The following is a 25,259-nucleotide window of genomic DNA, read 5'->3' on the forward strand; positions in this document are numbered from 1 at the left end:
CAAAGAAGGGGGCTTGTCTTGACTTTCTGTGGCCAGGTGGGTGGAAACCCAGTGTAGAAGATGCACAGCCCCAAACGAAGAGGTCAGATGTAAGCGGTTCCCAACCCCCAGGGCCAGCGCTAGCGAGGCATGCTGCTCTGTGGAATGACCCCGATGTCTGGCAGTGACTGGGACCCTCCCTCTGCAGGAGAGGGCACCCAGGCATGGCAGTGGTCTCTCTCTCTCAGCAAGGCAGCCCTATGAGAAATGGACTCTGGTTTAGGGTCAAAGGATGCCTTTTCTTTCCTGAGGAGGGAAAGGGTTGGCCCATTTGTGAAGGGAAGGGACTTATTTCTTTGGGCTTCTCTTCCACTCACCTTGCACTCTATGCCCAGATCACCCTAGCAGACAGAGAACCAGTCCTGGGGGCTGAAATTGATGTGGACCCACTCCATGTGGCACCATGTGGCATTTAGAGAGCTTCAGAGCCACATGTGGCCCAAGCTAAGATGTGACAGCCACCTTGTGAGACTACAGACCACTGAGTCATAATATATGCTGAGTTGGTTTCATAATGAAGTTAGAATCCAAGTGAGTATCTTTAACCATTGCTTCCAAAAGCCCCCAAGTTCTATATGGAGAAGAAATAAGGTCTGAAGATTTCAGGAATGATTTTGCAATATGCTTCAGGTGCAGTTTCCATTCAAACCACTTCCAGAAAACCCTCCAAAAAGAAAAGAACTGCTTTCTGTACAAGTTAGGACTTTGCCCCTCCTTCATTTTTCCCTCCTTTCCTTTCCCTCAGAAGAAATACAGTGGCCTAGAGAGGAGGAAAAAGATGGATAATTGAGTAAATAGGTGATTAAAAAATGTTTAACTAAATAATGGCTGGGGAGGTCTCCAAGCATAGTCTGGCAGTGCTAGGGGCTGGGAGATGTTCCTTAGTTGAAAGGTCCTAAAGAAACTAGTTGAAGAACCAAGGTTGGAAGTATGGAAAGAAAGAAATCTAAAGAACTAGATGAGGAGAGTTACTGATGGGGCCCAGAATGTGAGCAAGACAGAAGGTAACGAAGGTGCCCAGAATTTAATTAGTAGTTTCTAAGATTTAGTCAGAAATCATACAAAGTCCATTGGAAGGAAGAGACCTGAGAGCTATTTCTGGGGAGATGATGTGAATATAAAAGAAAGGAAAATAGCGCTGGCTGCAAACCACACAAGCCCAGGCACATGCACATAAACACAGAAAAGCAGTAAAATGATGTTCCAGCAACAACTTGGGCCATTTCATTCCTACCTGGTTTTAGCTGCTTGAGCCGGCACGATGGACATGGGAGAATGCAGAGTAGCTAAACCCAGAGAAAGCACCCAAGGCCCCAAAACCAGCAAAACACACCTTTCGTGCAGGAGGCCCCACCTGCTGCTTTAACTGATGCACGAGTCGATCTTTTTCCCGCTTGAGGGCCATAACTTCTTCCTGCGTCTTTTTCTTTTTGGAAGCAGACAATTCCAGCAAGGCAATATTTGCATCTTTTTCACTGATTGCCGCAAGCAGCGCTTCCTGTCTGGTAAAATAAAAATTATTGTGATCATTTTTATGAAGTGTAAAAAAAAATAATTGTCATTTACAGTTGAAATGAACCACAGAACACTGTCTTAATGGGAAGGAATTATGGACAATGTTTAAGACAAACTAACTCTTTGATTCTCAGAATGGACAAAGTATTCTGGGTCAGAATCCCTGAGATGCATGCACTGGTTCCTCTGAAGGAGTCATCTTTCATTGTTTCACAGACAAAGCTGCAAATTAGAAATGGAGGGAGTCAATATGAGCATTCACTTCTAGGACACTTTAATCCATCCATCCATCCATCCATCCATCCATCCATCCATCCACCCATCCAGCCATTTGCCAAGCAAAGTTCTAGGTACTCCAAGACAACCCAACAATACTGGCCAACAATTTAAATATCAATATCATTTTTTTTCATGCAAGATTTTCTTTTGAAGGGGCCGAGATATTTAGTAGGGTAGTGCTTTTCATTCTCAATGTAATTAATGATGCTTTCCTGCTCTTCCACCAAAAATCATTCCTTCCTCAGCCTTCTTATCTAGTAATTATACCACCATCCACTGAGTAGCCCAAGCCCCAAACCCAGAAGTCATCCTTGATTCCTTCCCTTTCTTCTCTTCCCAGAGACACTCCATCAAAACTTCAGTAGGTTTTACTCCAAAATACATTCCTTATCTAAACATTTTTAAAAGATTTATTTATTTATTTTTGAGAGAAAGAGAGAGCATGAGCAGGGGGAAGAGCAGAGGGAGAAGCAGACTCCCCAGTGAGCAGGGAGCCCAAAGCAGGACTCAGTCAGCCACCCAACTGACTCAGCCACCCAGGAGCCCCAAAATTGATAATGTTTTTAAAGATTACTTCTAGGGAGACCAGTGGGTTGCAGGAATAGTTGCTGATGGTTAGGAGAAGTCTCATCGCAGTAGATCAGTTTAGGTAAGGAATGTCTTTTCGGGCGCTTGGATGACTCAGTCAGTTAAGCGTCTGCCTTCAGCTCAGGTCATGATCTCAGGGACATGAGATTGAGCTCCAGGTAGGGCTCCATGCTGGGTGTGGAGCCTGCTTGAGATCTTCTCCCTCTGCCCCTCTTCACCCTCTAAAAAAAAAAATTACAATGCTTTGACCCCTTAATCTCTGATTATTGCTTAGAGTTGCCTCCTCCCATTTTACAGTTCAATATTCTGGCAACATCTGTTGCAAATTTCAACATGGAATTTGGGGGGACTGTTTCTAACTAGAAAATGGCTCTCCAGGTGTCTTCATTTAGTCTTTCTTCACACTAAGGAAGTCTTGTCTCAATCTGCGTCACTTCTGCCACATCCTAGATACCTTGTAAGACCTCACAGCCCTGGGAAAGCCTCTGTATTGGATATTTTCTTTGCATACAAGTCCCAGGACTAAAACCTGGTCATGATCCTGTTTTGTCTTTCTTAATTTCCAGACCAGAACCCCTCCAGACCAGGCCCCCTCCAGATGTTTGAACAAGATGGTCATTATTTGGATCTCAGATTTTCCCCCTTCTCTGGGCCCTGCTAATGGCAGGCAGTAGGAGCTTCTGTTGGGGACTCAGTCAGACATGTGAGCAGCAGAAATGTCAGGGAATATGTCCACTTCCCAGAAGAAAACCAGTGCAGGCTGGACTATCAACAGCAGCATTCAAATCCAGCTTCACACAGCCTGTCTCCTTCTGGATAACATCTTGAGACAACAGACATACTTACTATTCACAGCTCATGCATATTTGTACATAAAGCCAAGCTGAAGAGGCTGCACAGCCTTCAGATCAGAGAGAGCCCATTCGCTACCTACTCCAACTTAACTACCACACACCTAAGGTGACTGTAATATTTTACCCCACTCTGCCCCAAATTGAAATGTCCATGTGAAGCTTTTTTAATGGAAACAACCTAAGAAATCATTAGTAGGAAATTTGGAGATTGATCATAGACTATGCTGTATCTCCACATTTCACCCTTTTAAAAAGATTTTATTTGTTTGAGAGAAAGAGCAAGCGTGCATGTGCCAGCAAGAGTGCCAGACTCCCCACTGACTGTAGAGCTCAGTGTGGGGCGTGGGGCTTGATTCTAAGGCCAGGACTCTGAGATCATGACCTGAGCCTAAGTCAGACACTTAAGCGACTGAGCCACCCAGGTGCCCCTCCATATTTCACTTTACAGCTATATGCAGCATTTAAAATGCTCATGAAAAAAGATCTGTGAAAACATTTATTTGTTGAGAGACAATTCTCCATGTGTCTCATATTTCTGCACATTTTACAAGCAAAGGCACCATCTTCTTTTCCCACAACCTTTCCAGAATGTTTGTATAGTGAATGGCCTTGGAAGAAAGATAGTTTCTCCCTTAGGATCAAAGGGTAGACATGCTTACTGCCCTCATATAATAGCATCTCCGTCCAGAGCAAAGGGCAGTCATATTACTGCCATTATAAAAGATTCGGGTTCTGTAAGCTCAGGGTTCTTCTCTTGTAATGCAACCCACAGTAGGTACAGCTATTCATCTCACCCCTCTGCCTTGCCTCCATGGGGCTTGAGGAAAGGAGAACTGACATAAATATGCTGACACTGTTCTCTGCACCTTGAGCAATGAAGTCCTTTGTTTCTGACCTCAAAGTCTCTGGTCATCTACCTGCATCCATGAAACTGAGGCAGGCTAACCTGTTAGCATGTCACTAAGGAAAAATCTCAGAATCCTCACAGTTCTTGATGTGCATGTGTATACACATAAAACTATATTCGTAGAAAAAAATTGGAAGGAAAGACACCAAATGCTAATAGTCATTATCTCATGGTGGTGAAATGGATAGGCTGGTTTTTGCTTTTTTCCTGCCTATACCTTCCTGCATTCTTCTTCTCTCTCACAAAATATCATGAGCGTAAACATTAAAAAATTATAAATGAAACTTTTCAGTCATCAAATAAACTGCAGGTGCATGCTTCAAATGCTTGGCATATGTGAAATTTGTCCATTTGCCCATCAAGGTATTTATTATGTTCTCTCTGTGCCTCTCACTCTTTATACACAGGTAAGTGCACACACACATACTTTCACATACACACGTCTGGTACAATCTAGCATCATTTCCCATGTGGACAGTTCTAATCATTGCCTAAGTAGGTTCCCTGTGTCCACTTTTATGTGTTATGTCCTACGGTCCTTTTCAACCCATTTTCCTCTTTCAGGTAAAAATTCAGAATTACACAGCTTTAATAACTGTTAAAAGTCATTATCAACATAAAGAAGGACACTTCTAAACTCCTTTTGCCCTGTAATTCTATAATTTAAGCTTTTCATGACTTAACACTAATTTATCCTCTTGTAATATCACTAAAAGTCCCAACAAATTAATTTCTAATTCTCAGTTTTCTGTTGATTAGAAAACTGTTGATCATAAAACACGTATCAATTCCTAATTCTTTACAGATGTTTTACTAAATATAGTCCCAAATCCTATTATTAATTATTATACATCAAAATACATTTAAAATCATTTTTTAAAAAGTACATTTAAAACCACTACTCATCAACATTAAATTAATGCAAAATAACCCATTTTGTTCCTTGTAACATTTTCCTTATTTTTTTTTTTTACTTTGTTTTGTTTGCTTCTGGCTAACAAATATGTTTTATAAATGCTGGTATTATACAATTATAGAACTCTGAGCAAAATTAATGTAACAAGGATTTTATATATATAATATATAAATATATATACTCTCCTTTAAATATTGACTATAAACTAATGATCATTTCTTTTAAAATACCTTAATTGAAATTTACATTCAATAATTCTAGTCTACTTAAGTCAAACAGTAATTGATAGAAAATAAAAGTGTATAAACCTAGAAAAATATGAACATTTCACACTTTAGGATATCTGGAAAGATGTTCTGAACATGTTAAGGCTATATCTAGCCACTTCTTACTTGTACAGGGACGACAGGCACAGAAAACTAAATTCTAGGCTGATAGAATCATTGCATTTGTGGTTTTTTAAAGCAATAAGCTTTATAAAATGAGTTTTAAATAATCCTTTACCAAGCTGATACATTTCAACTAATAATTTAAATCACTGTAAGCTAATTCTGCAACGTTTTGGGTTTTCATTATCCCTGCTTTAGAAGTCAGGGGCTTCTGAGGGTGAGGGATACTGAACATACATTTTTTAAAGATTAATTTCATTTGCCAGCCCTATATCAGATTCTACACTTTTTGCAATTCCCATAAGGCAATTTGCTAATACATCTACTTAAAGCCGAATGACAAATACTTTACTGAAAATACACGAGGCCTGTTTTGAGAAAATGGCAAGCATTGTAATAAATTAGGAAGCTTAAATGTTACCACTTTTTTTTTTCCAATAGGGAAAGTGTGGGAAAACTGAAATATTTGCATTTCTAATGCCCTTTTATATCTATATGTTTTAAAAACATGCTTAAGCATAAAGTGTGTACCTGTGAAAAGACATTTGGATATAAATTGGAAACACAAAGAAAAATCCTCATTATTTTCCCCATCAGGTGAATCATCTAGATTCAAGGCCAGATTTATATTGCTTCAGAAATTGTTACGGTGCCATCAACCTGAAGAAAGCTTCTTTAAGTCTGAAATCACCTTCAGCAGTTAATCTGTCCTTTCTGTTCACAGACAACACGAAAAGAACTTATTTTCTCATCTTTAGATAGTTAGTGGGGTTAAGTATATGCCAAAGTCTTGCAAAATTATCTTTAGAACACTGCAGTGCTTTAGTATACAATTACTAAGGTGATCTGTCTATGCCCCAAAATGTAGCTTAAAATATGAAAAGGAAGCCCAAATAAGCTAGAAAGGAAGATAAGATAATGCAAAGAGAAATAAATCTATAAGAGTCTGCTGAATACCAAGCTAAGAAAGTGGACCATAGACAGCATTTTATCAAAGTGCAGCCTAAACAAACGTCAAGGGGAATAATTTCTTTAACAAATATGGGCAACAATGAAGTAAAAAGAGGGGGGACTTCTGTGCCCTCACACACATTTAGTCAGGGTTAACAATGGATAAAAATATGTGCAAGAACACATTTAATAGCCCTTTGCTGTCATTCAGTTTGTAGGAGGTAGTCAAGATACAGCTAATAAAACACCAAAAAAAATGGTTTGAGCCACCCTGAAAAGAAAAACCTCAATGGAATAAAACAAAAGAAGACTGAAGGGCGTCTCCCACCAAGATAAATGCCTTCTTTTGAGTGTTCCTGTGGCTAACCTTCACAAAGAGAGCTCCAGAATCCTCTGATGGTAATACATCACTACATCACTTATCACAGTCAATTTAAAAGGGAGCTTTATAAACATTTCTATTTCACTCCCTGTTGCTGTCGCTCTATTAATGATGACTTGAGCTCTGAGAGAGGGTCCAAAATTAATTTTAGGAATTGTAAATGAGGCAGATCAATTAGGAACTGTTATAAATTGGGTTGGGGCGGGGGAGGGGAGTAGTAACACATTTTTTTTCTTGCAGGTTCTTATTTTAGTGAGCTGACCCATCTTTAGGAACACATTCAATTACAAAAGCAGATGCTTAAAAAATGCATTCCATTAAGAAATGTTTGGATAATGACATGCAAGGGAGAACCTACATTATGTATGGTGCTCAGCCCGCAGTCATGTTCTAATCATACTGTGGGAAAAAAAAATTCCGCTCAATCAACTTTTCCCAGTTAATTACTGTTTTCTTTCCCTCATGACCCTGAATCTTCAACTGTAAGTTCAGTAGGAGGTGACTTAAGACAGACGGTGACGAAAGATCCTGTTCAAAACAGCCTCTCTCTCACCCCTGGGGTGAGGATGGGTGGAGGTTTGCGGTGATCAACCCTGGAGATACATGCTCATTTGCCTCAATTTTAAAAGCAGGATTTTAAAAAAGCATCTTGAGAAACGAAAGCCTTCTGATATCAATTAATATCAACACTCCCCACCAGCAGAATGATGTATTGTGTATGCAGAAGGGCCCACGCAGAAAGCAAAGCCACTCACATAAGGTGGGGCCCACAGGGGGAGATATGTTTGAACAACCACAAGTCCCAGCAAGGACAAAGAACAGACCAGATTTGTAAAGGCCGGGCTTCGGCAGCCCAGACTCCGTAATGCGGTTTGCTCTCTGTCGCCCACCTAAAACTGACCTCAAGAAATAGTTTACTCCAATTACGGAGAATTTTGTCTTTGAAACCTAATAGCACACGACTGGAATTTCCTAACACAGGGGCCATGAAGTCTTGTGGAAGCTCTTTGCTCCATGCACCAGCTTTTACCCCACTACTTACTCAGGCCAGGCCAGGAAGCTCCGTAGTGGCAACATGGTGCGCTTTCAGGACACTGAAATGGCAAATGCGGGCACCTCTTGTCATCCTCCTATAAAGGGTGTTCGGGGAGTCTGAGGCCAACTGACTTTCCCATATGGAAGAGGCCTGAGGATGAGTGCCAGGAAGAGCTACTGCCGCCATCCTAAATTGCTCTCTCCATTCTCCTTCCTCGGGAGAACTGATAGAAGGCAATGAGAGACGGGAGGAGCGAGGAGTCCTTCTCTAAGTCCTGGTAGAAGATGTGTGTGTGGTATTACTGATTACTGTGTGCCCCCCCCCACACACATACACACACAGATAAGAAATTACTTCTTTCGATTTTTAGCCTATTATGATTTCTTTAAACTTATCTACATAAATGAAACATCACTCATGTCCTTAAGACTTGATTAAGGTACTTGATTAGGATACTAATTTAGTGCCTGAGCTTTGGAACTGAATATACCTGGTTTTGAATCTCAGTAATATCGTTTCTGTGACCCTGGCAAGTTACTTAGTGACTCTGAAACCTAGATATCCTCATAATTGAACTAAGAAGGATGACAATCACTGTCTCTTAAATCTTTGTGAGAGTTAAATGTGATAATGCACGTAGAGATTCTGCTCGGTGCCTGATACAACCACACAAATATTAGCCATTACTTATTATTACATAACACAGATACCACCAATGTAAAGATTCAAGTTTTGCCTTATTTTCTACCAGGCTCTCCTTTACAGTAAACATTCTAAAAATGCCAATGGGTCACTTATTTTCAAGGCTGACTCTCTGAAATTGGTTTCTGTTTAGTTGCACATTTGACTTTCCTGAGATGATGTCTGTTTCGCAAACAAATTTAAAGGAGAAAACAGAGCTTGAGTATGGACACAGTGTGTTCATCATAGAAGAGTTGCATCCCAGGCCAGGCAGGTCTGATTTCATCAATAACTGTTCAACATCTTTCTGTCCAAACTGATAGGAAAGGCCCCACAAAAGTGCGCAAGATGCGATTTCATGCCACATGAGAAATGGAAACGTGTTTTAAAAGGTGACCTTTTAAAAGTCAAGGTCAAGTGCAAAATCTAACCAAAGTCAAACAACTTCAAAACAAAAAATCTTCCATTAAAAAAAAAAATCTTTACAAAATGGTAAATCTGGAAGGGAGGGAGGGCAAGTAAAATGAAGGGCCTCTGACACTTCCCCAGGCACACCAGGCATTAGTGTAGAATTGCTCACTATAGTTCTCATTTGTTCCCATTATTCTAGTTCAGTGATGAGAAAGCATCTCTGTTGACCACTTAACTCTGCCAATGTAGCTTTCTATGTGCAATACACCCAACCAGACTCCCTGGAAGGGTTATTGATGATTGATAGTAGGAAAACCGAATACATCTGGACTTCACTGTGGGCCAGAGCTTTGCTAAACTTATTGTCCATGGATGATCAGTTACTGTCCAGACACTTGCCTTATCACATTAACTTTTTGGTTGGAAATGAATAACTGCCAGAAAATAGGTCACCAACTACAAGGTTTAGCACTCAGGGTATCTGATCAATTATTTTTTTTTTCTTATCGGTGAGATATATAAAAGTATATACATGCATATATGTATATATATATTTCCCAAAAGATAATATATTTTAATTTTCCCTCTACTGTATATTTAATGCAGCTAAGATCTGTTAGTTAGCAAGTCTTTGCACAGAGCAGCAAATTGCCCTCCTGTATCTTGAACTAAATATTTCCCCTCTTAATTTGAAATTTTTGTCTTAAATCAAACCTCCCTTTATTTATGTTTACCTGGAACAGAATATTCCCAGAGGCTAAATTATAATGAAAAACAAAACAGATTGTCATGTCATTGCTGTAAGAGGAATATGAGCAGAAGGGGGCACATTCCAGAATTTTGCTAATGCAACATTTGAAGAAAATTGAATTAAGATTCTGTAAAGCAGATCTTGTGGAGAGAAATACAAAAAATTAAATTTGGTGGAAGCAGCTCCTTTGTGACAGTTCCTATCCAGGGGAAAGGAAAAAGGCAGCGGTGTGTCTGTACTGGGGGAAGGAAACAGAGTGGTGTATCTGTGTATGCCAAGCAATAGCAGGTTTCCAGAAGGAGCAGGAAGGCATCATATCTGATAGGGAGGAAGGCTAACCAGATTCCCCTCAGCTTGAAGATGTTCTCCCTCGCGGCGCCTGCCACAGAATTGACCGGCAATTCAGGATAACCTGTAGGAGTCTTCCTTTGGGAAGCTGATGGCTTTTAAAGCACCCTCAAAGACATAATTCCTCAAGTAAATCTCTCTGAGAAGTCTGGATTTTAGGTCTGCCATCTCGTGGCCATTGCAAAAAATACTGCCCTTGGATCCAGTTTTTCCCGAAGTAATTACATCTCTATCATCTATATTCTAAAAAGGCACCACAAATGAATGTTAGCCACAGAAGAGCCCCACAATGCGTAAGGAGCTAGGGCATCCCACATTCTAATACCCTTTCTGCTCATAGTTTTCATTTCTTGTTGGAAGTTTAGATTCAAATGATCACTTATCAAATTATCAAATAAACATTCAATATAGGATTGGGCCTGCTGAGAGGTGGGTTAAGAGGTGATAGGCATGTTTTAGGTGCCTTTTTTTAAAAAGGGAAAACCTAATGGACACATAGTTGCATCCAAATGAATGAGAGTATCAGCATTTCTGTACTTGCTATACATGAATTTGCTAGAACATACTGAATAAAGTAGACTGTAAATCCAAAGGGGTTTCATACCTAAAAACTAGGATGATATGTTTTTCTGAACACACTTCAACAATGTGAGGGAAAAAAGTGAGACCAAATTTATAGCAGTTATATGTTGGGAAGAAATTGCTAAAATGCTGCCATAAAAACACATTAGAGTCTGTCTAATGCACACTCACTAGCCACTTGTTGCATGTGTCAATGGGAGAGAAAGCAAATGCGTGTGGCCACTTCTCAGCAAGGTTTCACCAATGTATCATAAGCTCTAAACTAAAAAGAGATGCAAGAGCATATTCTATGACCATAAATTAATTTCAGAGCCCAAACTACAGAAGTATAAAACTATGCATACACATACATACACCTAAAGTACTGCATTGCAAAGCAACTGATTTAAAAGACATATATACAATGAAGAGTTACAAAAATCCGCTAGTGAATCCAGAAATAATGAGTTATATCTGTTAGTTACCTGAAATTTCTGGATTCATGAATACAATATATGGGACGCTACTAGAATGCTCCTTCTCAGAGGTTGAGGGAATGTGAAACCAGACAGCGGATGCAGAATGAAAGAGTCTGGTAAACTACCTGAAAGCACTCCACATCTGGAAAGAATCGTGGGGGAACCAGCCCAAGACACAATAGTATAGAAAGCAGTCTCAGATTTACAGTATGGGTGGCCTTGTGGCTCATGGAAGTGAAATTTCCACTCTGGGAGGAGCAATCACTAAGAAGCAAGAATATTTCTGATGTGAAAATAGGATGTCCACTCCAAAGCAACTGGAGGGAACGTGTTCCTCTGGGTGACTGTTTACTGACCACACAGGGAAGAATAAACTAACCAGATGATCAGAGCCCAGTTCTTCAATTCCTTGAACACGTATTAACCGAGTACCCACTGCGTACCAGGTCCTGGGGAGGAAAGGACAAAGAAGACAGGCGCAACTCCTGCTACCATATGGCAGACCCCAGAGACTCTCCATGCACATAGTCATGATGGCCGACCCTGCAACAATGCCACAAAACACAAAGAAATACCATTGTATTTCTCTCAGTAACGAATACCAGATCATTAGCAATACCAGGCAACGAAGATATCCATGAATCCTGTTTACCAACCCAAAGGCTGGGCATAAGAATTCACATGGCATGTTCACCCACGGGCATCTAATACTGGAATAATTGATTCAAAAGCTCTCTCCCATCCTGTCCTCTTCATTCTGAATGTCCAATGTGATGCAGTTACAATCCAGAAGCTCAAAAATGAACAAATAAACAGAAACCTGAAACCTCATATTCATAGCTCTAGGCTGAATGATATGAAGTGTACTTTTTTTGTGTCAGAAACAATCAAATACCAGTGATTTCATGCAGTTCAACCTAACAATTTTCTTCCATAAAAAAGCAGCTTTATTGGTTTCTTCATCTGCTTGTTTATAATACACAGATAATTGTAATTCTTTATCACTTTCTAACCTCGAAGACTTAAAAGATTGAAGCAATTCCTTCTCCACAATATCCAACTACTAATCCTACATGCACCCAAGACTACCTACTAGAGACAACCCAGTCCACAGGAGAGAGCCTGCTACACAAATCAGAGTGGGAAGAAGGGGACTAGAAGCCCCGAAAGGTGACAGATCCCAGTCCCTTATTGGGTACCCTCAGATCTGGAAAACCACTTAGTGAGAAACTTCCTGGTGATCAAATCCCAACCTGATACTGATTACCACTCCCTGAGATACTGACCTGTTGACTGATTGCTTTGAGTTCAGATCATCTATCTCCCGGGACAGCCTTGAGGCTGTCCTGCACCACTGAGCAGAAGTGGAGCACCTTCCTTTAGATTTGAACTTCAAGTCACAGGACATAAGGCAGGAGTCAGAGAAGAATGTGGCTGCAGAATGCTTAAGGGGTTTTCTAAGTGCCCATTAGTGAGAGGACCAAGAAAAAAGCATCCTTGAGGAGGTGACACAATCATGGGTGGTGGCATAAAAGAACCATCTAATGTCAATCTGTGGCTTAATCTCTACACATATCTGAAGAGAATTTACTATGGACAAACACTGTGCTAGACGGTATGCAGGAGCAATAAGGGATAGGGCTCGCAAACTCTTCTGGTAAAGAAAACAAATGCATATGAAACATTAAATCACAAAACAAAAGACAATAGTCGATTAATGCCTCCACTGTTAGGATGGAGGATTAGCAATTATTAACAGTTATTATTTTGTTTGCTGTATGCATACGTGAGGCGTAGGTAAAGCACATAGTTTCATTTAGTCCTCTCAAATTATCCTCCGAAGAGAAAGTTATTATTATTCATATCATGAAGTTCAATAAACTGAGTCTGTGAAATTTAAGCAAATTACCCAAAATCACATTGCTTTTCGATGGTGAAACTGGAATGTGAATCCAAGTCTGGCTGACTTGGTCATTTCACTAAAATGCTTGGTTGTAGAAAGGAAGGAACATCCCTTCCGTCTGGGATGATGCGGGTAGGTTTTCACAGACTGCAGAGATAGTGGTGGGGTGTGAAGGAAGGCTGTACTGGAGGGCTCTAGAAGGAAAAGAGAGGCTTTCAGATGGGGATAAACTTCTGAGGAAAAGCTAAGAGGATTCAGTCATTTAAAATTATATCTGTCTTTTTTTTTTTTTAAGATTTTATTTATTTATTTGACAGAGAGATAGCGAGAGCAGGAACACAAGCAGGGGGAGTGGGAAGAGAAGCAGGCTTCCTGTGGAGCAGGGAGCCCAATGCGGGGCTCGATCCCAGGACCCTGGGATCATGACCTGAGCCAAAGTCAGACGCTTAACGACTGAGCCACCCAGGCGCCCCATTATATCTGTCTTTTGTATTTACTCTTATTTCCAGCTATATAAATTCCAGGTATGTTAGAGTACCACCACAGAAAAAAACATGGTCAGATTAAGTGATTCCTAAGTGCCAAATCAAAGACTGGCACTTGGTTGTGCTGCAGTTCTCATGCATGCACGCACACACTCATTTACACATGCACATACAAGGGCATACACTCTCATTCATGCACGCATGCACACAGGTGAGGACATGGGCAAATATTGTAGGAATAAGATTGCCAACACCCTTTCCAGGTAATGGCAGCCTTTTATTTTGAAATTAGGTAATGTCTTTGCTCATTTGTGGTGTTAAAATGCCCTTTTATCAAATGATGGTGATGGAGTTAACATTTAAATAGCATTATTTAACTTAATAGTTTAATAAGCTTTATGTTGTTTTCAAAAACATTATTTCACATTATTGATCCATGACATTCAAAATCTAGAAAGCGTTAATTTGATTGCTGAATATTATTATAATTAGGGTGTGTTTGAGGAACATCTGGCCATTCCCTTTTACTCTGCATAGATGGGGGCTTGTCATTCCTTTTTGAAAAGTGCTTGACCTTTTGCTAAATATTGCCTAGATTTCTAAGCAGGTTGCCTTAGAAACGTCATGTTGAACCCCAACTGTGCTTACCAAGTGTCACTAAGTGTCCATTCCTTTGATACGTTTTAGATATTGCATCCTTAGGATATAGGTGAGGAGTGATCTTTTATTTCACAAATAGTACCCCCTATGCATGGTGTCCAAGTCCTTCTCAGCACCCTCAGTTACCAGAGAAGGAGAGAAAAGCTGAGTTAGTCAACATTAACCCTTAGGAAAACCACATCTAAAGGTGGCCAGAAGTCCAGTATGAAATATGAAAATATGACATACTCTGCCTCTCCTTTCATTGAATATTTTCATGCAATATGTATATGTATGGCTACGAATGTGTGAATAATCAGTGTCTGGAAAGATAGCAACATGGTAGTTACTCCTCCAACTATTGGCTAAAGGGAATACAGAGAAGGCTTGCTCCCCAGGGACACTAAGGACCTACAGATGAAAATCACAGGTAGATCAGGCTGATGCCAATTCAAAAACAGAAAGAACTCTGGCTAAGTCACAGCTTCATACAACCAGCACAAGCTGCCTCTTTCCCACCTCTGAAGGTATCAGTGCAGACAACAGAGGCCCATGTCACGCAATTCCCAGAGCAAGAATTCTATCAGAATATGAGTTTGGTTAGGTTTCTTTGGATTGCCAGCTACAGAAACGGACTCCAGCTAACTTAGCAAAGAGAGGGAGTACTAAAGGCATACTTGGATAGGTCAAGGGAAAAAAAGAGCTAACATAGGAGTCTTAGGAAAGTCAGTGAGAAAGATGCTCCAGTACCCTGGTAGCAGGAAATTCTAAATCCATCTTGGGAAGACATACCATTTATGTAATAGCTCTACTAAAACCTTCAGACTTGATGGAAAAAGGATATATGACCTTCCTAGAAAGAAAACTAGCCCAATCCAGGTCAATCAGCTATAGCAGGGTCCCTATCACTGGGAACCCACCCTCAGTAATGGTTTCACATCAAAAGGAAAGGGGATAGCTAGGATTTGAGGGCCATTCTCATTGGCAATTACTCTAATAATCTCACAGCCTGAAGGCTCTATTTCAGCGGTGTGTTGGAACTGGCTGCTGCTGCTGGCTACTGAGAGTCAGTTACCTGCATCTCTTTCCAGTTCCATGGTCAGTCAGTACCTTGGCCATGGTAGGAGTATTTACACTATGGAAATTGGCAAATGCTACCAATCGGGGCTCTCCCCACCCCACCCCACCCCCGTTGACCTGTTTTACCAGCACACCACTGGCCTATTTCAAGATTATTGAACACTCTTGCCAAGACTGGTATCCACCCCAGAGGACATGCCACAGATCCCACAATAGGGAATATTTAGCTAACACTCCCCAGCACTTCTTCTGTGCCAAACACTATACTATCCTATAGCACGATAGCACTATAACACTATATGATACACTACATAATTCTAACTCTTCTCTGTGTATTAAGTCATTCAATCTGCACAGCCATCTAATGAGGCAGGTGCTATTATTTCCCCATTTACAGATAAAGAAGTAGAGTCAGAGGCGTGAATTAACTTGCTGGAGTTCACATGGCTAATCAATGGCAAAGTGGAGATTTGAACCCATGAAGTCTGTAATTTAGTAAGTCTCAAAATAAAATAAACAATGTGTAACTGTTGTTCTTAGTAATGATGCCATTGACACAGAAGAAACTGACAACCCAAACACTTTGAACCCAGTGAGGACTTGGTTGAATTCCAATAAAAGGATCTCCCTTTAGTCACAAAGCTGCTGTCAGTGAGAGCAACCCAGCACAGCTCACAACTAGTGCTTGGATGTTCATTCCTTTCATTTTCTGGAATGCCTATGGACTGAAGCCAAATCTAAACCTGCTACAAATCCTCAGAGAAGAGAGCTATTCACAGTGTATAATGTCAGAATTCCCCAAGTGAGTGACAATAGCGTTTCAGGACTCAGTGGGCAGTGAATTGGCCATGATACCGCAAGCCCAATGAGAAAGGGGAAATAAGTCTGAACCTTCAACCCACCTCCCCCACTGGTACTAATGGGAAAATAGAAAGGAGGAGACTTATAGAAAGACAGTCACCTGATTTTAGATGTGTGCCTTGGACAAGTCACTTGATACTATACATCTTAAATGAAAATACTGTTACCTACTCCCAAGGTCACTGAGAAGTTCAAATCAGATGACCCACAGGAAAGCATCTTGTCAACTGCAAAATCTCATGAAATTGGCAAGCATTACTATGGGCAGTATCCCTAAGCACACAGCTGTGGTCCCTAAAGCCCAAACAGCCATGGTGCAGCTTGATTCATCCCAAACAATATCTGTGATGGACCCACCATGAGCTGGGCACTGCTTCCATCAGTTGAGCCAAACTTGTTCAGCCCGAGTAAAATCATCAGTCCAAATGGCTGGGGGTGTTTCACCTGGGACAAAGAGTATAAGCCCATGGAGGGAAAATTACTATGTGGAGGAAATACAGCTTTCCTTTTCCAATGATTCCTTGAAAGACGTGACCATAATCCACTGGCAGGAAAGACAATGGCTCTTTCTAAATGGAATTTAAAAATTATCAATTTTTTAAATCCACTGGACAGTCAATGAATATTTGTTGAATGAATGAATGGGATTCCATGGATCTGGATTCAAATCCTAGTTCAGCACCACTAGGATCTGTGTGCTTTAGGGGAAACTAATTCTGTGAATCTCGGTTTCTTTATCCATAAGATGAAAATAGTAATACTCACTCTTGTAGGGTATTATATGAGATAAAATAGGTAAACCACTTAGCACATTTAGTCAAGTATAAGCAATTTTTACTATTATTAATGCAAGCTGTAGTTATCATTAGTTTAATTTATTAATTCACTATTATTATCAGCTACAAGATAAATATGTTCAAATCTCCAATTGTCAAGGGAGTAATATGAGTATTCCCAGCTGCTAGAGACCAGAAGAGAAAACTATTTTTAAAAAAGGAATGTTGAGCAACAATATTCTCAGTTTTCTGTGTTTGTATCTAGAGATTTAGTACGTTCCTAGTGTTTACCATGGTATCACAATTCCACTTGCACACACTTCAGCAAATGTAATTTGGAGAGTAGAAAAAAATTTTCTGGTAAGTGCAAAAAGAAAAACTGAACTCTAAAATTGACATTGTATCCAAGACAACATTTCCACTCTGGATTCTGCCTTCCTTTTTTAAATCACTTAGCAGAACTCTTGAATATCTAAACTCAGTATTTCAATGGATCTTCAGAGCCAAAAAGCTTTCTGCAAAGGATTAAAGAAGTAGCAAAGTGTCATTAAGAATATAAATTTAATTCGCTTGAAGGGAAAAAAAAAAAGTGTGGCTGTGACAGTTGCTTGTTCTTACACAGAGAATTTTAAAACCCCACAAAATTATAAGGGGAAAAATATCAACGAACTGCTATAGTCAAATAAACGAAAGTCCCATCAATTTATTTGTAGTTTCTCTTTGAACTTCAAATAGACACAGGTGCTAAATGTCTTTCTTTGTTCTGTTAAAGAAGTCTGAAATTCTTAGGCTTTTCTATCCTAAACAACTCAACATGAGCCATGACAATTCTTTGCTCAAATCGAATTAATTTAGCTTCTAGCTTAAAAAAATATAAGGTCCCTTATACAAGTTGTATAATATAGCAAATTAACTGCATTGTATTCCTAACTGATAACTGCCTTCTTTAAGTCTTTTCTTGGCTCAAAAGGGGGAGGGTTGAGGAGACACAGTAACTGTCCTGTTTTGAAGACAAAAAAAAAAAATCTATCTCCATTTTAAGACTTTTAAAAACTAATTACAAACAAAATGCTTGCAGTTCTAATGATTGGCTATTAATCTTTTTTTTCCCCAACTTAACCATTTCCTCAAAGATCCATCTGCACTTCATTTATTTATTTCCACATAAAGACAGCTTATAATTCGCTTATCCCAAATTTGAAATACTGGTTTGTCTGTAAATATGGAAGCCTAGAAGAAGCCCCGGTAATTGGTGCTTTTAGCTGCCCACTTAATCTTGCTTAAATTACCAGCGTTCACAATGAGGAATGACCGAGAGGCACAGGTTGAGTAACCATCAGGATGGCAAATGCAGGGTATGAGGTTAATAAAGATTATTGTCAGGAATCTGAACATTATTCCAAATCACAGTAACCAATGACTTACAAATTAAGAGCACTTGCTAACTAGAAGCAAGGTGACGGCAAAGTGGGGTAGTTAAGGCATTATTGCTTCTGTAAACACTAAACTCAAGTATAAAGTAGACATGTAATCTTCAACTCCCCGAACACCCCAATTTGGCCACTAAAGATGCTGTTTTACATTTCCAAACATTTTCCCCTGTCACTACTTTTTATACTTCAGTTCTCAGGTTGTAAGTATTTGTTACTTGCAAAGCAGCCCCCTTTGAACACTGAATCATGGGAGGGATTTGTAACTAACTGCCAATGCTGCCTGCCAAACAAAAACTCCCTGCTGGTGACATGACCACCTAGTGACCTCTAAAAATGTTGTAACAATGTGAAAAATAGCTCCCTCTTGTAGGAAACAGCAATTTTTTAAATTAAACGTACATTGAACGTTCGCTTATATACAGATAAATGGTGTTCAGAGTCACCTTCTCTGTTTCCAATTTCAATCTTTTGAAACCCAGCCCAAACCTAAATAAATAAACGTTGATACTAAGAAGAAACTAAGAGCTCAAGAGTCTTGTGATTTTGCAAACAGCTTTTTTCCATTTTTGAAAATCTAAACTCTGGGCCAGACACAGAACAGGTAATGAAAAGGAACAGGCTTGGCAGTCCCTCTGTGGTTCTAAGCTGAAAAATACGTCAGGCAGAAATAAGTGGCTATAATTTGGCAGGCTTAATGTCTTTAAAAGTTTGCAGCTTGCTAGAGAAAAAAAAATTTTTTTTAAACAGTTATAACATTTACAAATTGAAACACAATCACTAAGCTAAAAAGCCACCTTGATATAATTTCATTATCCTCAGACTTTTAAGCGTATTTTTATCATCTTTGAGTATGTTTGCACCTACATGATAGGAGGTGCATACATAATAGTAGGCATATGTAATAGTATGCTACATCATAGTAGGCACTGATAATCATTAAAACTGGGGGCACCAGGAGGCTTTTTGATGCTAACATGATCTTAGGTAACTGTAATATAGTGAATCTGCTTTATGCCATTTGACATCAAAATATTCAAGGCTAGTCTCACTTTAAAAGGTGCAATGAAGCTTCCCCTACATGCCCAATGGGACACAAGAAATGGGAAATTGGACTTGACAGTAAGTATTTTTGATGCCGTGAATCACTGGTTTTCTGGTTAGCTTATCTTTCTAAAATTTCAAAATTAAAAGTCTCAGAGCACCAGAGATATGACATGTCAAAGGCTGTTTCACTTTAATGCGTCTGTTGTTCATCCTGACATCTCCTTCTGATGAATTATTTCCAAACACTGGCCCAAGCCACGAAAAATCAAATCACTTGAAAACAGAGTGGCCCTAACAACTGTTTGTTTCCAAGCCATTAAATGCCTGGAAGATCACTGGTTTTAGAAAGGGTAGTCAGTCTTTCTTGCCTCTTTGAATCTCTCACCTATCACCCCACCTCCCCCTACCAAGGCAAAGAAAACCACTTCAGGATCCCTCCCTCAAATAGGGAGAAAGCCAAAGGACCTACTTTTAACTCTGATTTAAAAAATAGTAAGATACAAAGAAGAAAGGAAAAAAGAAAAGCATACCCAAATCCGTGTTAAAATATGCTTCCACCTTTTCAACTTTTAACTTAAAACCCACTTTGCTAATACATGAACACACCAAATTCAATATGCTTTTGGTAAAAGTGTTCCACGTTGAACTAAAACCTATTCTGCTTGAAACTAAACTGAATCCCGGCTATCATTTCCAGCCAAGGAGGTCTGCCCTTTATTTTGTGACATTTTCCCCAGCTTTAATTAGCAATTCTGTAATATGTAAGTTGTTCCGGAAGACTTATCTTCTACAAAAGAGCACTAAGATGTAACTGAGCATAAAGCAAATTTGGATTTTTAAAGAAATTCAAGAGGTGGCAGAAGACCTGCTTTCCAGACTGACCTCTATCTCAGGCTTTGTGGTGAGGCAGTTCACAGTGGCAATATGATTTGACTAATGTTATATCCAAATTCATGTGATAATTATAACTATACATATAAAATCATCATAATACAGTTATATTTGGTGGATCTATATGAAATTGCTAGGATGCAGGTAGGTTCAACCCATAAAAATGACAATATAGGATTCAATCTAATAATAAGGCGCCTTACTTTCTGCATATATGAAATTAGGATAATATTCTCATAGGATTGATGTGGGAAGTCAATGAATGCCGTCTATAAAGGACTTAGTAGAATGCCTGAAATATGGTAAGCATTCAGTAAATGCCTGTGGTAGGAGGAGAAGGAATTATAAACCTGTAAATATTGTTCATTTTGAATATTCCAATTGTTTAGGCAATTGATGCTTACATAAACATTGGCTGTTTGTCAAATAGCTTACAATTTAAGAAATGTAATCACAATTCTTAGTTAATATTAACTAAGTGTTCTCTGTCAAATATTTTTTAAAAAGTCAATTTTATTTTAGGCTCAGGTAATACATTTTTTCTTGTGAAAGGCCATTCTATCAAATCAAGATAAATATTAGATCAACATACACACATTTATGTCTTTGAATTCTTATATTTTGTATTCAAATAACAATAGGGACAATTTTATCACATGGAGAGAATCACATTTAATCACTAGTGGAGAAGCTAAAATATTAACTCTTTTCCAATTCCTTGGCTATCCAATATTTCCTAGCAATTACCTGAGCTGGGCCAGGTGATGCTAGTAATCCACTATTCTCCCCAAAACATGGGGTGTTCTAAGTTAATGAAGAAGAGACAGTTCCATATATTAAGTTTGATCTAAAAATCTTCCAGGTAAAAAGCTATATCATACTAAATTATCCATTTCTGAAAGATTAAAGAACTGGAATCTATGGCCAAGATAGTCTAGGATTTTTGAAATGTGTTCAACCACATCAAGTGAATTGGGTTCCCCAGCTCCAACTACCCACACCACAGCCACTCTGCTCACACTTAGGAAGGTCACAGAAACCTCTGCCTTTTCTCATTGTGTGTTTTTCCTAGAACTCCAACATCCTTGGACACACTTCTTTGATTGGTATCATGAAAGGTGAGGGGTGGACTAATGAAGGGTGGACTCCTGCCATCCTTCAAAGCACCCCCCACCGCCCCCCACACACACCAGTGGCCCTATATGCCCTTCAGGAATCTGTGGGCTTTTAAGATCTCTGCCCCCATTTTACAACTTTCTGAGTTAGGTTTCCTTGTCTCCTAGGACATTGCTAGCCTGCAGTCTGCGAGCTGGCATTCAGACAAGGCAGGTCATGTCTGTAGCCAAAAGAAATCCAGCCATTTAATCTAAGAAATTGTGGATGTTGGATCTTCCCACTCTTCTTATTATGCATTAAAAGCCAAACCAACTCAAACTATATAACACTTTCCAAGAATGTTACAGTGGGTTTATGTCAATGAAGGTGAATGGATCAAATATATTCTTCAGTGAGGTCTCTACCAATAAGTAAGGCTTAAGCATATTAAAAGAGAGTCCATTTTCGAAATTCAAAATACTTGGCTTACCAAGGTGAGGGCTAACCACCAAATTCCACCAGATAAGGTGGTTTTTCTTTTTTCTTTTTAGATTATAGACTCTGACTAATTCTTAATATTTTTAGTTCTTTGCAGTGGAATTTCAATTTGGAATAAAATTTTACTCCCTAACAATTAAGCCAAACCTCAAAAGCAACTCTATTTTACAACATTTCAGGCTCCCCCAGTTTACCTATCTATAGAATTCCTCCTTTTGTACCAATCCAACAGAGCATAAATTAAAACAAATTGGGAGCGGTATTCTAAAGGAAACAGTCCCTGAGTTGGTACATTGTTGTGCCACTTCTTGAAATTTTGAAAATTATAATTGTATTACAACTTTAAGAAACAGCTTCCTAAATTTTGCATGAATAAAGATAATGACTACTTCACAGTTCACTTAAATCACTCAGGTCTTACTCCATCTTCTCGACATTTGCACAGGAAGAAGGGTTCCCTACTGTCTCCTCCCCCTCACTGGGAGTCAGACCAGCTGGGATATTTTAAGTCTCTTTCATTAAAAAAAGAAGGTTAAGGTCAAAATAAGTATGATAAACATGGTAGTTTCTATTCTCAATACTCAAGGACGAAAGACTAAACAACAAAAAAATGTAACATTAAAATTCACTATATGAATGACAAAGCTTGTTTTTTCTTTCCGTGTAACACAATCATGGAGGAGAAAAAGTGCTTTGGAAAACAGCAGATTTTACCTTTAGCAAATCTAGTCTTTTAAATGGAACTAGTAGTTAGTTTTACAGCTGTACATTCCTTTAATTTATATGTTTCCAATTATCTGCATGACTGACATTTTCAAGTTTTACAGTTGATCTTGAAGAGCGGTGCACTTAAACTTACATGAAGAATATTTTTACACAAAAGAAAAAATAAGGAAACTGCTTTACTTTAATGGGTTCCTCTTCGTGCATTAGAAGTTTGAGCATTTTGGTTAAAGTTTCTTTAAAAGTTAGTCAATTCCAATGCCATGACTTTTCATAATACATACTTTGTTACTGGGTTTAACCTTTTTACCTACAGAGTGTCAGCCCCCTCCTTGACATAAGCCCCCTACCAAACAGTAGTCCAGTGTCAAGGTTATCACATAAAAACAGACCGTAGGTTTCAGTCTCATTCTTCTCTAATGGCTGAAAAAAGCAAATTCACAGCCCCGATGGAATAGCATGTTGACATCTGAGAGCCTGCAGTATCATAGGTAAATTATGTGCCTCCCACTGTCCAAAGTCAAGGAGCAGACTGGATTCTTCAGAAACACATTCTGAAGCTGTTTTATCTTCCAATCACCTTCTTCCTTAAAGGTAATAGTCTACTGTCTGTAACGTAAGCAACTATATCAGTGTGGTTGTAAAAAATTGATTAGGGGCACTTTGGAGACCCCAACCCAGTGTTTTTAATGATTGTTACAGGGATCAGCTCTTTGATATTTGCTGCCTACAAAGGCAGAAATATTCTTTTACTGTGGCTCAGAAACACTGGAAATAGACTGAGTAGCAAAAATTAGTTATCAAATCTAGTTGTGATTCAATACATTATTAAAGTATTTTCACATATACGGTGGGGAAAAAAATAAACAAACTATGATGTACAATGAAGACATCCCTATTAAATGCTCATTCATATGGAACCCGCCTTCCCACAGGGTGTCTCTGCTGGTCTGCCTGAAGGTGGTTCAGTGCATGAGAATGTGCCGTATAAAAACAACCCTCAGATAAAATAATTCAGAAATAACGCTACAATTATTTGACACATACAATAAGCATATGGAGCCAGTTAACTGAGGAATGAAATACAGCAAACGGTAGTGGTTCAGGGGTGTCTTGACTTGTTTCTGGAATAGGAGAGCCTAAAAGGTGTGATATAAACCTAGGGGAAAAAAACAATGATGAGACGAAGACCTTCCTCCAAAAGGAGTAGATAGGCCCAGGGTGGATGGGAACATGGGAAGACAGGAGGTGTATCTTTAGCATCACCATGTGCTGATCCAGAACGTCTGCCAACATTAACATAGATGCTTTGAGGATTAGTTGAGATAGCGTACTGAAACCTACAATGCAAATCAAAGAGGTTGCTGCTGCTTTGATGACTGTTGTTGTTCTTACTCCAGCTATTCCTATCATCATCATTATTATTGCTACAGCTCAGGTACCAGAAAACTTTTTCTGTAAAGGGCCAGATAGTAAAGATTTTTGGCTTTATAGGTAGGCTTGCTCAATTTAGCAAATAAAAACACAAGAGTCCAGTTAATTTGGCGAGGGGGGGAAAGATGGCGGAGGAGTAGGGGACCCTATTTCAACTGGTCCCTGGAATTGAGCTGGATATCTACCAGACCACTCTGAGCACCCACAAAACCAGCCTGAGATGTAAGAAGATCTGGATCTCTACAAACAGAATATCACAGGCAGTTGGTTTTGAGGTACTAAGTGGAGAGCCATGATTCTGCGGGCAGATATCGGAGGATAAACGGCAGCAGGAGGGTGCCTGGACATGGGGATCCTACACTGCCGGTGAGTGACAGCCTCGCACGCTGCGGACGGGCACAGACTCACAGACCAGTAGCGCCGGGAAAGGACTTTAGGGCAGCCCCCGGGGTGGAAAACCAGACCGGCGGGGTCGCGCGCACGTGAACCGCAGCTGCCCGGACAGAAACCCGGAGCGACGGTCGCGCGCACGCGAACCGCAGCCTCCAAGACAGAAACCCCGTGCGCCGGGGTCCCGCTGGTGAACTGCAACCTCCGGGGTGGAAACCCCGAGTGGCGGAGTCGCGCACACGCGAACTGCAGTCCCCGGGACAGGACCCCAAGCGGCGGAGTCACGCGCCCATGAACTGGGAGCAGCTGGTGGTTTTAGAAGCACAAAGGGCAGAGACGGGCCCGACCTGGAGGCAGGACTGGGAGCACTGAGGAGGGGCGCACAACCCAGGATGCTGCAGTTTATAGCAGCACGGACAGAAACGGAGAGAGTGTGGCCTGGAGGGCTCACTGAAGAACAGACTGCGGTCTCTCTGCTCTGAGGCAGAGGGTTGGAAACGGTCTCTTCTGCTCTGACTCACAGAAGAGACGTGGAAAGCCTCCAGGGAAAGGCGCCAGAGAACAAAAGCCCCAAAGACTGATTCCCACTGAGCCCATCCCCCGCCACAGGGGCGCAGGGCAACTCCGCCCAAATAGGGCTGCCTGAGTAACAGTGCGGCAGGCCCCTCCCACAGAAGACAGGCTGGGAAAATGAGAGGCCAGCAACCCTAAGGTCCCAAGAAAACAGGTGCATCTTGCTTGGGTTCTGGTCAATAATTTGGACTCTACACATTCCCTCAAACACCCATCAACAGAATGACTAGGAGGAGGAGCCCCCAAAATAGAAAAGACTCAGAGAGTATGACTTATGCTGCAGATTTACAAATGGATGCAGATATAACCAAGATGTCGGAGATGGAATTCAGGCTAGCAATTGTGAA

The 25,259-nt window shown here is 40.1% G+C and overlaps 1 protein-coding gene across 3 annotated transcripts in view; it reads right to left on the reverse strand.

The window, feature by feature from the left end:
* The window catches only part of LOC145721489 (ERC protein 2-like), a 286,427-nt gene that overhangs the window by 207,844 nt on the left and 53,324 nt on the right, over positions 1-25,259 (reverse strand). For all 3 annotated transcript variants that reach the window (XR_014145191.1, XR_014145190.1, XM_081819308.1), the window contains exon 2: positions 1,394-1,541. Coding sequence is in view for 1 of the 3 variants with exons in the window: in XM_081819308.1 (XP_081675434.1) it covers positions 1,394-1,541 (148 nt within the window). In the remaining 2 variants the exon portion in view is untranslated. The remainder of the gene's footprint in view (positions 1-1,393; positions 1,542-25,259) is intronic.

The sequence above is a fragment of the Leptonychotes weddellii genome, chromosome 1 (assembly GCF_054177405.1).
Source record: "Leptonychotes weddellii isolate Sample4059 chromosome 1, ASM5417740v2, whole genome shotgun sequence".
Lineage (NCBI taxonomy): Eukaryota > Metazoa > Chordata > Mammalia > Carnivora > Phocidae > Leptonychotes > Leptonychotes weddellii.